This window comes from Triturus cristatus, chromosome 4_2 (assembly GCF_964204655.1).
Source record: "Triturus cristatus chromosome 4_2, aTriCri1.1, whole genome shotgun sequence".
In the NCBI taxonomy this organism is placed as follows: domain Eukaryota; kingdom Metazoa; phylum Chordata; class Amphibia; order Caudata; family Salamandridae; genus Triturus; species Triturus cristatus.
In genome coordinates this window covers 213,514,511-213,526,675 of record NC_140586.1, presented here as the reverse complement: position 1 = coordinate 213,526,675, position 12,165 = coordinate 213,514,511, and the positions used below count along the sequence as shown (strand labels likewise).

Genomic DNA, 12,165 nt, shown 5'->3' with positions numbered 1-12,165 from the left:
AGAGCGTTTTCGGAATCGCGGCGCCCTTTTCGAGTTTAATGTTTGGATACTTTATGCACATGGTCGTAGAACAGCGGCTCCGTTGATCGTTTTAGTTTGTTTATATTTAATGTTCAGCCCAGAGCACACGTATAGTCGGGGGGACTAATTATCATATGCAAATCACAATCGCATCGCAGGAAATGACATCACAATAAGTGGTTTTATGCCCTTATAATAATTTGTTGTTGTTATATTTTTTAGACACCACGTCTATATTTTCCACATTTCAATTGGGAAATAAGCTCGGAAAAGGCTGAAAGGGCAGGTGAATCTTTGAAATTTCATGTTTACACGGCTTTTAGTAAGTAGGCAACTTGTATAGGATGTATTCCTTAAACATTAAACTTGATCTTAATGTGTGTTTGCTTCCTGCTCTAGTTCTTTATCCAGCTTCGAACCACAACAGTTACTAAATTGAATTCGCGTTTTTTTTACGAAGGAGAGCTGTTTCCACATTGTCTCTTTTTGGGCGATCTTTAAAGGTATGCCCCTTCACAGGAAATGTGTGGGCTGGAATGTGGTGTGCAGTAATGGCATGGAGTTTCCTGTATGTGCTGAAGTGATGTCATCTAAGGAGCCCTAAGGCCTGTGTTTATCCCGCATAGCGACTGCTATCAAACAAGCATCGGCACAAATGCGATCGCCCCAAACACACTTTGATTGACGTTTCAATGAACGCGTGTGTTGTTTGACAGTGTTCTTTGCTTATCTGCCAATTACTGCTTCAGAAGGCACGTGTGCCTTTTCCTCCAGGCACCAAATTAAGAATATCTGTAACAGTTGACTGCTCACGGCTCTAGTGCCCTTTCGCATTTCCTGTCACCCTTCAGCTCAGTGGCTGTATTCATAACAGCTAGACACCGACAACATAAAGATAACAAGCATTTGCATTGCAATGCAATAGGTCTCGCAGATACGAGAGTTTCAGCTATTGGCATTGAAAATAACAATGCCTTTTATTTATGCTTAAAAAAAGGCATTATTATTTGTAATGTCAATAGCTCAAACTCGCGTAAATGCGAGACCTGTTGCATTGCAAATGCTTGTTATGGTTTATTTGTCACTGTTACAGTTTTAATCAATGCAATGGTCACGTGAAGCACGTGTCTCACGTGTCTGCAGCCCAAACAAAGATGGCCGAAAGTAACTAGTGCCCTCGCTGTCTTGATCATCTTGGATCAGGTTGCGTGACCGATAGGCAGGCAGTTGCGGGAACACGCCCTTTTTCAGAGATGGTGGGGGCGTGGCACACAGCCCCTATCGTGGTTGTCCATGCCCATTGCCTTCTACCATGGCGGCGCAGGAAGACGACGAGCTGAGTCGGTACCGGTCTCCGCTAGTGTCCCGGTATGCGAGTCGGGACATGGCCTTCAATTTCAGCGAGAGGCGAAAACACCGCGCATGGCGCGTACTCTGGGCTCAGCTTGCGCGGGCGCAACGGGTAAATACCCAAAGTTAAGGGATGTTTTTGGGATAGGATGTGTGCCTGATCTGGGTGTTTATAAGTAATTCGGTTCAGTGTTCGCTGTTGCACCCCCTTTCTTTGGCAGCGGCAAGTTGCATTCTGTAACTTGTAGTTTCAGTCCCCGCAGGCATTGCGTTGTGCTGTTACCAGTTTGCTTGACTGTCAAATCATGGGTGTGACTTTCAGTCCCTCATGCATCCCTCCACTCCTGCAAATATCTGAATGTAAGCTTTGACCTATATGTTTATTACCATAATGAATATTCAGAACTTGAAAAATCATAAAAATGTTTCCAGACCTGCAGGTCTAGTGTCTTGAATAGTTTATCCGACCTAAATGTAATGCGCTTGACTTATAAACGAGGTTCAAATTGTGTGATCCTAGGCAAATATTGTATTCACATAGTTGCCTTTTTGACACCTATGAGAGCTCATTCATATAAGTGAATTCAGCATATGTGTTGTATAAAACTCTTTTGCTTGTTTTAATAGACTAAACTTTTGCTCCATGTGTAAGAATCTAACCCGCTCATAGGGTACACATGACCCCTTACTTGCCTCTTAGGTCGCTAATATCGTTGTAATCGGGACAAGGACAAGATTGTTTCTCAGTTCATGCTTATAAACTCTCACTTTTAATAAAGGTATTACTAAAGCGTGACCTGGGAGTGCACTGTCATTTTACAGACAGCACATTTTCCATTCAAATGGTCACAAGCTTTCCCACTGACATGCAGGTTTACTGATTAAACTCTATGGTTTACAAAAATATGTTTAGAAATCGGGTTTCAGCAAATATTCATAATTTGCACATCACCAGGAGGCTCCCCTAGATGGTACCGGTGGGAGCTGGCATTTTTTTTCTTAAGGTCGGTGCCCACCCATGGCTCAACTTTTTCAGGGGCCGCTGTGGGAGCCCCCAGCCGGTTCCCCTGGTGGCAACCAGCACTTTAGAAACTTTTCTGGTGGGTGCCCACCTGGGACAACCACACCGCTGGCTCTGTTGGGGGTCACAGGGAGCAAACAAAGGCCCGGGGCCCCAGCATGCTCCCCACCTTGGCAAGAGCCGCATTCTTTTTTTTACTTCTGTGGTCAGGCGGAAGCAACGTTGAGTTTCCTGCTCAGTAGAGTGCCGGCAGGGTATGCCCGCACTCTCCCATGCAGGGAACCACAATGTCCCAGGGGTGAGCTCCTCGGGACACTCAACAGTATCAGACTCATGGGTAAGGGGTCCCCAGTGCAGACATCAATAATGTGCAGTGGCATGCAGTCCCCCTTCTCTTTTAAAATAAATTCGGCCCCGGGGAATGAGGTCCCCAAGGCTTGAGAAGTCTTGGGGATAGGGGTCCCCAGGCCGCCCTCTCCTTTTATTATAATTCGACCCCAGGGGATGGGTCCTTTGGGCCCGTAGAGGCAGGGGGAGGGGGGCAGCATCCGCCCCTCCCCTTCAAATGTATATCATCCCTGGTGGATGTGGTCCTTGGGGCCTCGACGAGGCTCGGAGAGGAGGGGCAGTGCATTCCCCCCTCCTAATTATTGATATGGCTTGGAGTGATGGGTTCTGCGGTGGCAGTAGAAGGCTTGGGGAGGGGGCTGAGTGCCCCCCTTATTAAATAATGGGCTTCAGGAGATGGGGTCGAAATCGGCTTGGAGAGGGGGGCCCCATGCTCTCCCCTCTCCCCAAATAATTATATTCATTGACCCCTGGTCCATGCTCGGGGTCATATTAATAAAAAAAAAATGTCTGCAATCCCACAGGAGTAATGCGGTATGTGGGGAAAAAAACGAACATTTAAAAAATGTTCCACCCTAGGCCGCTCCACAAGGGCTGCGGGGAGGGGGGGGGGGGGAGAATGCTGGGTATCCTTGCTCTGCTACCTTATATTATTTTTTTCTTCTTCAAGTTCAGGACTAAAGACTAGGTCCCAAAGTCCTGTAATGGCCACCGCAACATTTTTGTTCATATTGCGCCCAGCAAGTCGGATTGCGTGCTCCCTCAGGGCCCTCACTCACGCCCCTCACTCACTGCAGGACCAAGATGACTCAAGGGGGGGAAAAAAAGGCCCCCTTGGCCAATCAGAATGCTACATATTTTGAAGTTGTGCTTGCGTTACTCTCGCTAGAATCCCTCATACCTAGCCGTCCAGATACACACATTTGTGTATCTTAATTTCTCTAAAACTACTGAATGGGTTTATTCCGAATTACAAAAAGCAAGTTTTATGGACCAAGATGTGCTAAATTTGGTGTAATTCCGTTCAGCAGTTTTCTCGCTATCTCTTTCCAGAAAGGTCTATGGAAAATGCACGTACATATTGCATTTTGGGAACCCCTTACCCTTTTTATCGGCCCCTACTTGGCGGATCACCCCAAAACTTTCCATGAGGGGCCTGAGATGGATGAACTTTTCGAAAGTTTCACAAAGATTCGTCAAATGGTGCCAAAGTTATCAGCAAACCAAAAAATGCTTTTCCTATGGAAGCACAGACCTAACTATAACCACCCAGTCGTGACCTTCACTGGGTAAAATTTTATAAAGCCTCTGCACTCACGGGCGGGTGCTCAACTGTGCAATGGTGAACTTGCAAAAATGAATTTCTGAAACAAGTGTTAAGACCGATGTGTTTTGGCAAGCGTCTTCATCATTGACGAAGGCGCTTGCTGAAACGGGACGGTCTTCAATCTTGTTAGATTAAATTTATTAAATTCCCCTCCTGAGAGTACGGGCCAATTTGTGTTGCGTGGAGCAGAAAAATATATATAATATCCACAATTCCTCCTCAATGTAAGAGGGCCAGCACTCAAGACGTGAGGTTAATATCTGTTTATTGCATCAGTCAACACAGGACGCATTTCGGCTCTACACAGTCTTTGTCAAAGCCGAAACGCATAGTGAGCCCTGTATTGCTTGATGGAATAAACAGTTATCAACCTCGCGTCTTAAGTGCTGGCCCTCTCTTACATTGGGGAGGAATTGTGGCAATTTGACAGCCCTAGCGAAACGTCCTGCCAAGTACCTCCAGCGGTCAGGAAGCAAGCCTGCAGTCGCAGTGTTTATTTAAAAAAAAAAAAAATCAAGTTTTGTGTGTGCGCATAAGTATGTCTGTATGCGTGTGTGTGTGTGTGTGTGTGTATGTGTGTGTGTGTGTATATATATATATATATATATATATATATATATATACACACACACCTTCTAGAGATTATAGGGTGCTTGCTAACAGGCCTGTTGGCTATTGTAAGATGGACCTTCAGAGGCTAGAAAGTTTGAAATGCATATTATATCTGTTGCCACGTGATTTAGATCTCATTCCAGGCACCAGCCAGGCCACCTGTTTCAGGCCTATTTGTATCATCTGTGAAATGCGTCTGGCCAAGCTTTGTCAAAGAGGTTAAGAGCTTGTTCCGAAAGACCTATCACTTTACAGCATCATCGCAACATTACCACACGCAATTAGTGAACAATTACTAGTGAATGAGGTTGGCCCAGAGGGTCCAGGAGCAGATCCAGAATCTGACGAAGAAGTATTGGTGGTTTTCAAGAATATTCTAGGAGAACAGGGAACCAACTATAAGTTCTCCATAAGGGAGAGATCATGAGTAGTTCTGCTTGTTTTGATCTGACCTTAAGGTCTACCCTCAGAAGCACAGAGAAGGTTGTAAAGGCAACGTTCAGGCCTTTCCAACGCTAGAGAAATGCATCTGTTGTCGCTGCTAGAGGATCCGCTTCTAACTGGATAATTGGGACGCTAGAAAAGAAGCAAAGAGGTCCACATGACACGGGCCACATTCTAGCATTATCTTGGAGAATAAAGATAAATTCAGATTCCATTTGCTGGAATTTCAGAGAACATTCCGCTACTGAATTGTGTTTGCTTGGAAGGTGCATGGCTATCACTGAGATATTTTGAGTCAAACAATAGTGTCAAAATTCCTGGCAATCTCTACTTTGAAGGCATGATCTCGTCCCGCTAAAACGGTTGACATGATGAACTGCTGAGACATTCTCCATTTTTAAAAGAATGCAGCAACTGACTTGCTGATGGGAGAATGAGTGTATCGCAAACAATCCTGTCAAAAGCTCTAGAAAGTTGATATAGCGGTTCCGTTTCACTTTGGACCATCTGCTCCCTGTCCATAAGACACCCCTTCTTGCTCCCCAGCTGTGGTGACTTGCGTCAGACTCCATAACCATGCCCGGAACAAGATCAACAAGCATTGGCATAGCCAATAGGTCTCGCCTTTGGGAACTTATAAGTGTTTAGCCATGCAACTGTTGATGTTGTTGCACCAAGGATATTGTGCTACATAACTAAATACTTATAAGGTCCCAAAGGCGAGACCTATTGGCTATGCCAATGCTTGTTTCTTTGTGCAATGCATTTATGAAAGCAAGGCAAACACAAATTTGGGGTGAGGTGGCAAAGTGAGCAAAGGAACAATGATGGATTCAACCAACATCTGTGACGTGGGGGGGGGGGGGGATCTGAAAAGTTTCAGCGCTTCGTCCATCATCTCTTTATGTTTGCTTCATGAGATCAAGTACATAACATGATTGGTCACTGCACGTCAAATCGTCCCACTTCAATTGTACAAAAGTTCAATAGGAGACAGCTTGATACACCAAAGATCAAATAGTATGAGGTGAGTGAGACCTGAAGCTCCACCGGAGGAGCCAAATCCAACTGCGTATATTTTAACGAATTGCAAACACCCGTGCCCCAGAGGTGCTCTGTCAAGCCAGACCATAAAATTCAACAGATACTGTTTAAGTAGTGCAAGAGCCGAATGTGCCTTGTAAATGTTTGCTATTTACAATAAAATAAAACACATTCTAACAGGGAGCAGGGATGTAGCTAAAATACCCGTCTGTATTGTTGATTTGGTCAGACTTTAATCTAATCCCCGGCACTCGGGGCCCACGGTTAAATTAAGGACTAAAAGTCATTAGTTGAAATTACATTTGTGCTGGACCTTAACTAATGATATATTAGGTGAGCTGAACGATGGCACAATGTGCAGTTTCGGAATTTAAGACCGTGCAATTGCCGCCTGTTTTTGCTAGCTGAAGTGTCAGACTGTTTTTCCGTGGGGGGGCTGCGATTTTACTGCACAACGTAGAATGATTGCAAACCGTGGCTGTAGTGATAATGATGTTTATGCCAATTTTTCGTCAACTGGACTTGAAGGAGTGTAGGGGGTGGGTGGCGGCGGCAGCAGAAGTAAAATAAGAGTTGGATTTGTGCTGCAAAATAGTAACCGGGAAGGACAGTGTCTGTTAATCATATATCCAACAATCTGCAGCTCAGCTAATCGAAATTGAGATATTCCATTGAACCCATAAAGAGGTTTCAAGGTCACTTTAGGATGGACCAATGATAGTGTGGCGAATTTAGTTTGGCAGCGGGACCCTGAGTGATGCTGTGGTGACCCTGAGTGATGCTGTGGTGACCCTGAGTGATGCTGTGGTGACCCTGAGTGATGCTGTGCTGGCGCTGCAGAGTGATGCTGTGGTAGCGCATAGTGATGCTGTGGTAGCGCATAGTGATGCTGTGGTAGCGCATAGTGATGCTTTGGTGGTACTGAGTGATGCTGTGGTGAAGGTGAGTGATGCTGTGGTGGTGCTGAGTGATTATACTGAATCCATTGTGCAGACTTAGTGACAGGCACAAGAAACTTGATAATAGGACCCCTAGGTAGCAAACTGCATGACAACTGCAGAAGCCACGCTGAGGTCAACTGCAGCATCCATTACTCAAGCACATGACGACAATATATAATCAGCTTACATAAGGAATTGCATAATAGAGTGTGATAAATCTGCAAAACTGCACAGCGGCCTCAGGATAAACCGCTTGACAAACTGTAATCACGCTGCACAAACTAATTGCTGACACTTGGACCCAACAGCGTAGCTTGGTACCGGTCTGCAAAGCACTTCAGCGCCTCCTCAGCAGTAGCAAGCGCTATATAAAGACCCATACCATACTTGAAACTGACACTTGTTCACTTAAATGGCATGTTGAAACCACTGCACATGGTTTAGATACCTTCAAATAATTTGAGAAGATCAGAAAGCAGGCCCTGATGCATTGCTGTCGCAAAGCGACAAAACCATACAAATAAGCCATCCAAAAATAAAAATATTAGTTGATCAATGCCAGTTGTATTAGCTGATCCCAATACCCTCTGGGAAACATTGTGCCCCACATTTTCCAAAGATTTGAACAGGCACTGGCGTGATGCAAAAGACAGCTTCATATACTTATCATTTTCAATGCCTGGGTATGTAGGACGTGTGAGCGCCCATACAAAGTATAGTAAATGTGGGTCAAATTTTTTTTTATAGCCTAGCAAATTTCCAGCCATATAGTCCAACTGGTAGCATGATTAAGAACTTGGGTGCTGTTGCAAACTCCAGCCATGCCCATAACTATACAAGCCTGAAACACAACATTGCCCCCCTGAAACACAACATTGCCCCCCTCAGCAGCATGGAGCAGAAAATCAACAGTGCGGCTGTGGCAATGCCACTGTGTGCAAGGACAGTGAATTAAATGTCCACACTAATGGGGATCAGATTCTTGCTAGTGTTTGGGTCTGGCATCAGGGGGTGACTTGCGTGGTGGAGTTATCTTGTACCTTTGCCTTATCACCAGCAGCTCCCTCGACAGAAGCCTTGAATAAACACTGGAAAGGCGCAATGCCAGGAAGGTGCTGATCAGGGACACTGATTGAGAGGCCTGGAAGGGGAGAGGAGGGGCAAGGAAATGGGGAGTCTGACACGGCTAGATAAAATAAATATCACCGTTATCAGGCAGATCTGTCTTTCAGTGGGGGCTTTCAGCAGGAAGTTGAAAAAGACATTCATGAACAGCAGCAGAGGTGTTCTGGGGTTTAAGGGTCTAGAGAAGGAAAGGGAAAAAAGGGGGTAGCTTGCATCAGACTAGGTCGGCCAGTCAAACTAGGTTATAAAGGCTACTTCACTTCACTGCAGTAGTGGGGGCCCGGAAACATGTCCTGTTTGTGGCCTAACTCTCCTCGAAGTGGTTTAATAACACCCATGCCTCAGCCGTCCGGTACATGCCTTGCTGAATGTTTTTGGCACATGCAAGATCAAAAGGTGCACATTTTCTCACATGATAAAATGTGGCATAGGTGTATTTTTTGTAACCAAGATCCTAAAGTTGGCTGTCAGTTGGGTTTCGGGGTGTAACCTTATCCTCGGTGGCTAGTTTACTGCAGCATAGACCGAGTCTATTTTTGTAGAAAAGAAAATCGGTGGTATCTGCAAGCAAAAAAAATACAACTGTGCTTGGCATTTGGTTCTAGACTAGATAGCTTATTTCTGATCCATACAGCAAGTTGAATAAATGGTGTAAAAGAAGTAACTGAAAGGAAGAGCAAAACCAGATAAACACAGGTTATCTTTGAGTAGCAGTTTAAATAAAATACAAAATGGTGGATGCCTCGTGCCATAACTGCATGCATGCTTGGTGACGCATGTGAATGCATACATATCAGTGCGTTTTTTTATTTTTCTTTGCCGATGCATTTCAACACCAGAAAGCAAGCATTTTTGTTTTTGCCAATGCGCAAACGGTATCAGCAAAAAAACATTAACAAGGGAGGCTGCATTGCTTTTAAATGAAGAGACAGGCTGGCTGTCAAAGGCTTGTTTTAAATTTTTTCATTTAACACTAAACACATACAACCCCTTCCATCTGCCTCTAATTGATTCCGCCAGCACAGCCAAGAGAGAGTCTATGGGTCCAGCGTTTCCATTCCCTTCACCTTCATAAATTAAATTCCATCAATATTTACACCTTCAGAAGTTCAGCCCACACACATTTCCGAGGGAGGATTTAGGAGACCCCTCTGAGCTTACTGCATAGGCGGTGGGAAGATTATTCCTTCAAGCAAACACTTAAAAAGCAATCAGCCACGCTTTAAAACTTTGATTGTCGGTAAGAGGATGCGAAACGGAGGCAACTTCGCATTAGTCTGCACAGAAGTTTAAACAAGCCCGGGAGTGGGAAATAAAAAAAAAAAACACCTGAGTGGTGCGCGCGAAAGTGGTGGCCGCGAGTCACGTTCTGTGGTGGGGGAGGGGCGAGCAAGACAGTGAGGCACCTATTACCTTAGTGAGGTAATAGCGGGGAAGAGCAACAGTATAGGACGAGAGAAACCAGCAGTGAAAGAGACGCAAGGTGAGAGGGAGAAGCAGTAGGTGAAGAGAAGTACGGGGAATGGTAGGAAAGAGAAAACAAGAGCTGATGCAGAAGCCGGAATTAAAGGAAGAACAGTGGGGGAAGTAACTAAAGAGAAGCCCGGGAGTTGTGTTCGAAAGGGAAAGTGCTCGCGATCACGATGCACTTAAGGAGGCCAGCAGAGTGACGAGATCTGTGGTGGGGGAGGGAATTGAAGCGTGGAGAGAGGCACGCAAAGCGCGCACCCGGGCACATGCACTCCAGCTCTAGGCCGGCCATGCAGCATCTGGTAGCACTTTTTTTTACCCCTTTACTAAAAGTTGAGCAAGCAGCGCATGCGCTGCTCTAAGCTCGACCTAAAAAGGGCTAACGCTACCCCTTCTATACCCAATTCCTCAAGCCGCTTCAGCAGAAGGTCATGATTGCCCGTGTCAGAGGGCGTGGTAAGGTAAAAAGAATGAGGGCAGCATGGACCCCATCATCCACTGTGGCCCTAACCATCTCTGTAGCTGCAATAAGAGCAGAGTTAGTAGTAGAATGCCCCTTGCGGAACCCATATTAGGAATTGTCCAATAGCTGATTGCTATCCAGAAAGGCTGATAATTGACGGTTCATTTCGTTCTACAGTATTTTCGCTGGAAATGGCAGCTTGGAGATAGGTATGTAGCTTTTGGGCTTGAGCGCATTAATATTAGCTTTCTTTAGTAGTGGGAGAATTGAGCAGCTTTCCAATCTTTAGGAAAGAGACCAGTCCTAAAAGCAGCATTAAAGATGGAAGTCAGTTGGGCAGCAATCTGGTCAGGAAAAGGATGTACTATTCTAGGAGGGCAGGGATCATGAGGTGAGCCGGACTTGGAAAGAATTAGCTGTCTAACTTGATCTACTGAGAGAGGATTAAACTCAGCGAACAAGACCTTCTTGCAGTCCCTAAGATGAATGTCCGTCCTAATAGGAGGCATTGTTATATTCAAAGGGTACTTATTAACAAGCATTGAAAATGCAATAGGTCTCGCCTTTGATTAAGTTAAAGCCATTTGCTTTGCTAATGGTGTTGTATAGCAAAGCAAATGGCTTTAATTTAATGAAAGGCGAGACCTATTGCATTTTTAATGCTTGTTTTTAGGAAGCAGGGGGGCAGTGGCCACTGTCCTGTTGCTGCAGAGGTCCACACTGCAATGGTATTTAAGAGGGCTGCAAGAAGAGAAGACCTCGCTGTTTCTCGCACTGGGTTCCTGGACACCAGGGTTATCTGCTCTGCAAGAAGGACCGTGAACGGAACAATATCTGCTTTGACCTTTGCAGCAAAGTTATTGCAATCAGACTGGGTTCCAACTATCTTCAGAAGACACGGGCATGGTAATTGGAAGGCACCCGACGTTATCTGCGCTCGTCGCTTCATTCTAATTTCACCCCATGTATTGTCTACCGAAAAATGTGCTTTTTTTTCTCCCATTAGGACAGCGCGTCCCCGCAAATAAATCGGGGGAAACGAGACGAACAATGGGCCAGCTGGAAACACGTTTATCCTCCCAGGCCATACCCAGGACTTCAGATGAGGACAGAAGAAAGGCCGCAGGGGGAAGGCCACACTGACATGCTTGAGAAACTGGTTCGGGAATAATTAAAACCGCTCTTTAGCCGAGGATTTTGCAGGATCAGCTTTTTACACACGTGGGCCGCTTTAATGAAAAAGCCTCAGCATTAAGGAAATGGCATACACCACTGCACTCTCTTCACGAGCGGGGATATCTAGTGAGCAACGCAATGCACACAAACACACCCTGCAGACGCAAGCGCACACTGCAGAACATCCTGAAATCTGTTTTCTTGACATTACGAACTCGTGCGTTGCTGTCCAAGGCCAAACACAGGCCGCGCTGCGCCCGTTTCCCTTTAATATGCACAGGTATTAAAAACAAGGCGAAAGATCAACAAGTGGGAGAGGAGGTGAAGTACTGGGAACAGGCACCCTTGGAATGCCTGTGCCCGCGGCTCGTCTGCTTAACAGCGGTCGTGAAGACTTTTCTTATCTGCTTCTTAAATAAACAAGCAGATAAGAAAAGTCTATTGGCACAATATGGCGTCGAACTGTCCACTGTCCGTACATACACGTGCATGCTGTAAGGTTTGGATAAATGGCGAGAGCAGCCATCTTTGTCCATCCCTACGCATGCATGTACGGCTTTCAGAGAATCGATTGCAAAAGGCACTCGCATGGCGAGTGCAGCGCATGCGCTGCTCTCGCCAAGCAAGACCTAAAAATGAGCTCTACTTTATTAAATAAGAATTGAGCTATCGAGTCGTATAATTCCTGATTAATATTATCCATATTCATAAACGCCAAAGAGGAAAGTTTGGAAAAGAGCTTTAGAGATCCAGCAAGCTTTTTCAATGGAATTGATAAAGTACTGTGATTTGTTTTCCTTTGTTATAAGCTTTTTATAATCTG

The 12,165-nt window shown here is 45.3% G+C and overlaps 1 protein-coding gene across 1 annotated transcript in view; it reads left to right on the top strand.

The window, feature by feature from the left end:
- The first annotated feature begins 1,167 nt into the window (after positions 1-1,167).
- Positions 1,168-12,165, top strand: part of ADSL (adenylosuccinate lyase) — a 137,616-nt gene continuing 126,618 nt past the window's right edge. The window contains exon 1 of the mRNA XM_085601239.1: positions 1,168-1,483. Within this exon, the coding sequence (XP_085457365.1) occupies positions 1,334-1,483 (150 nt within the window). The 5' untranslated portion in view covers positions 1,168-1,333. The remainder of the gene's footprint in view (positions 1,484-12,165) is intronic.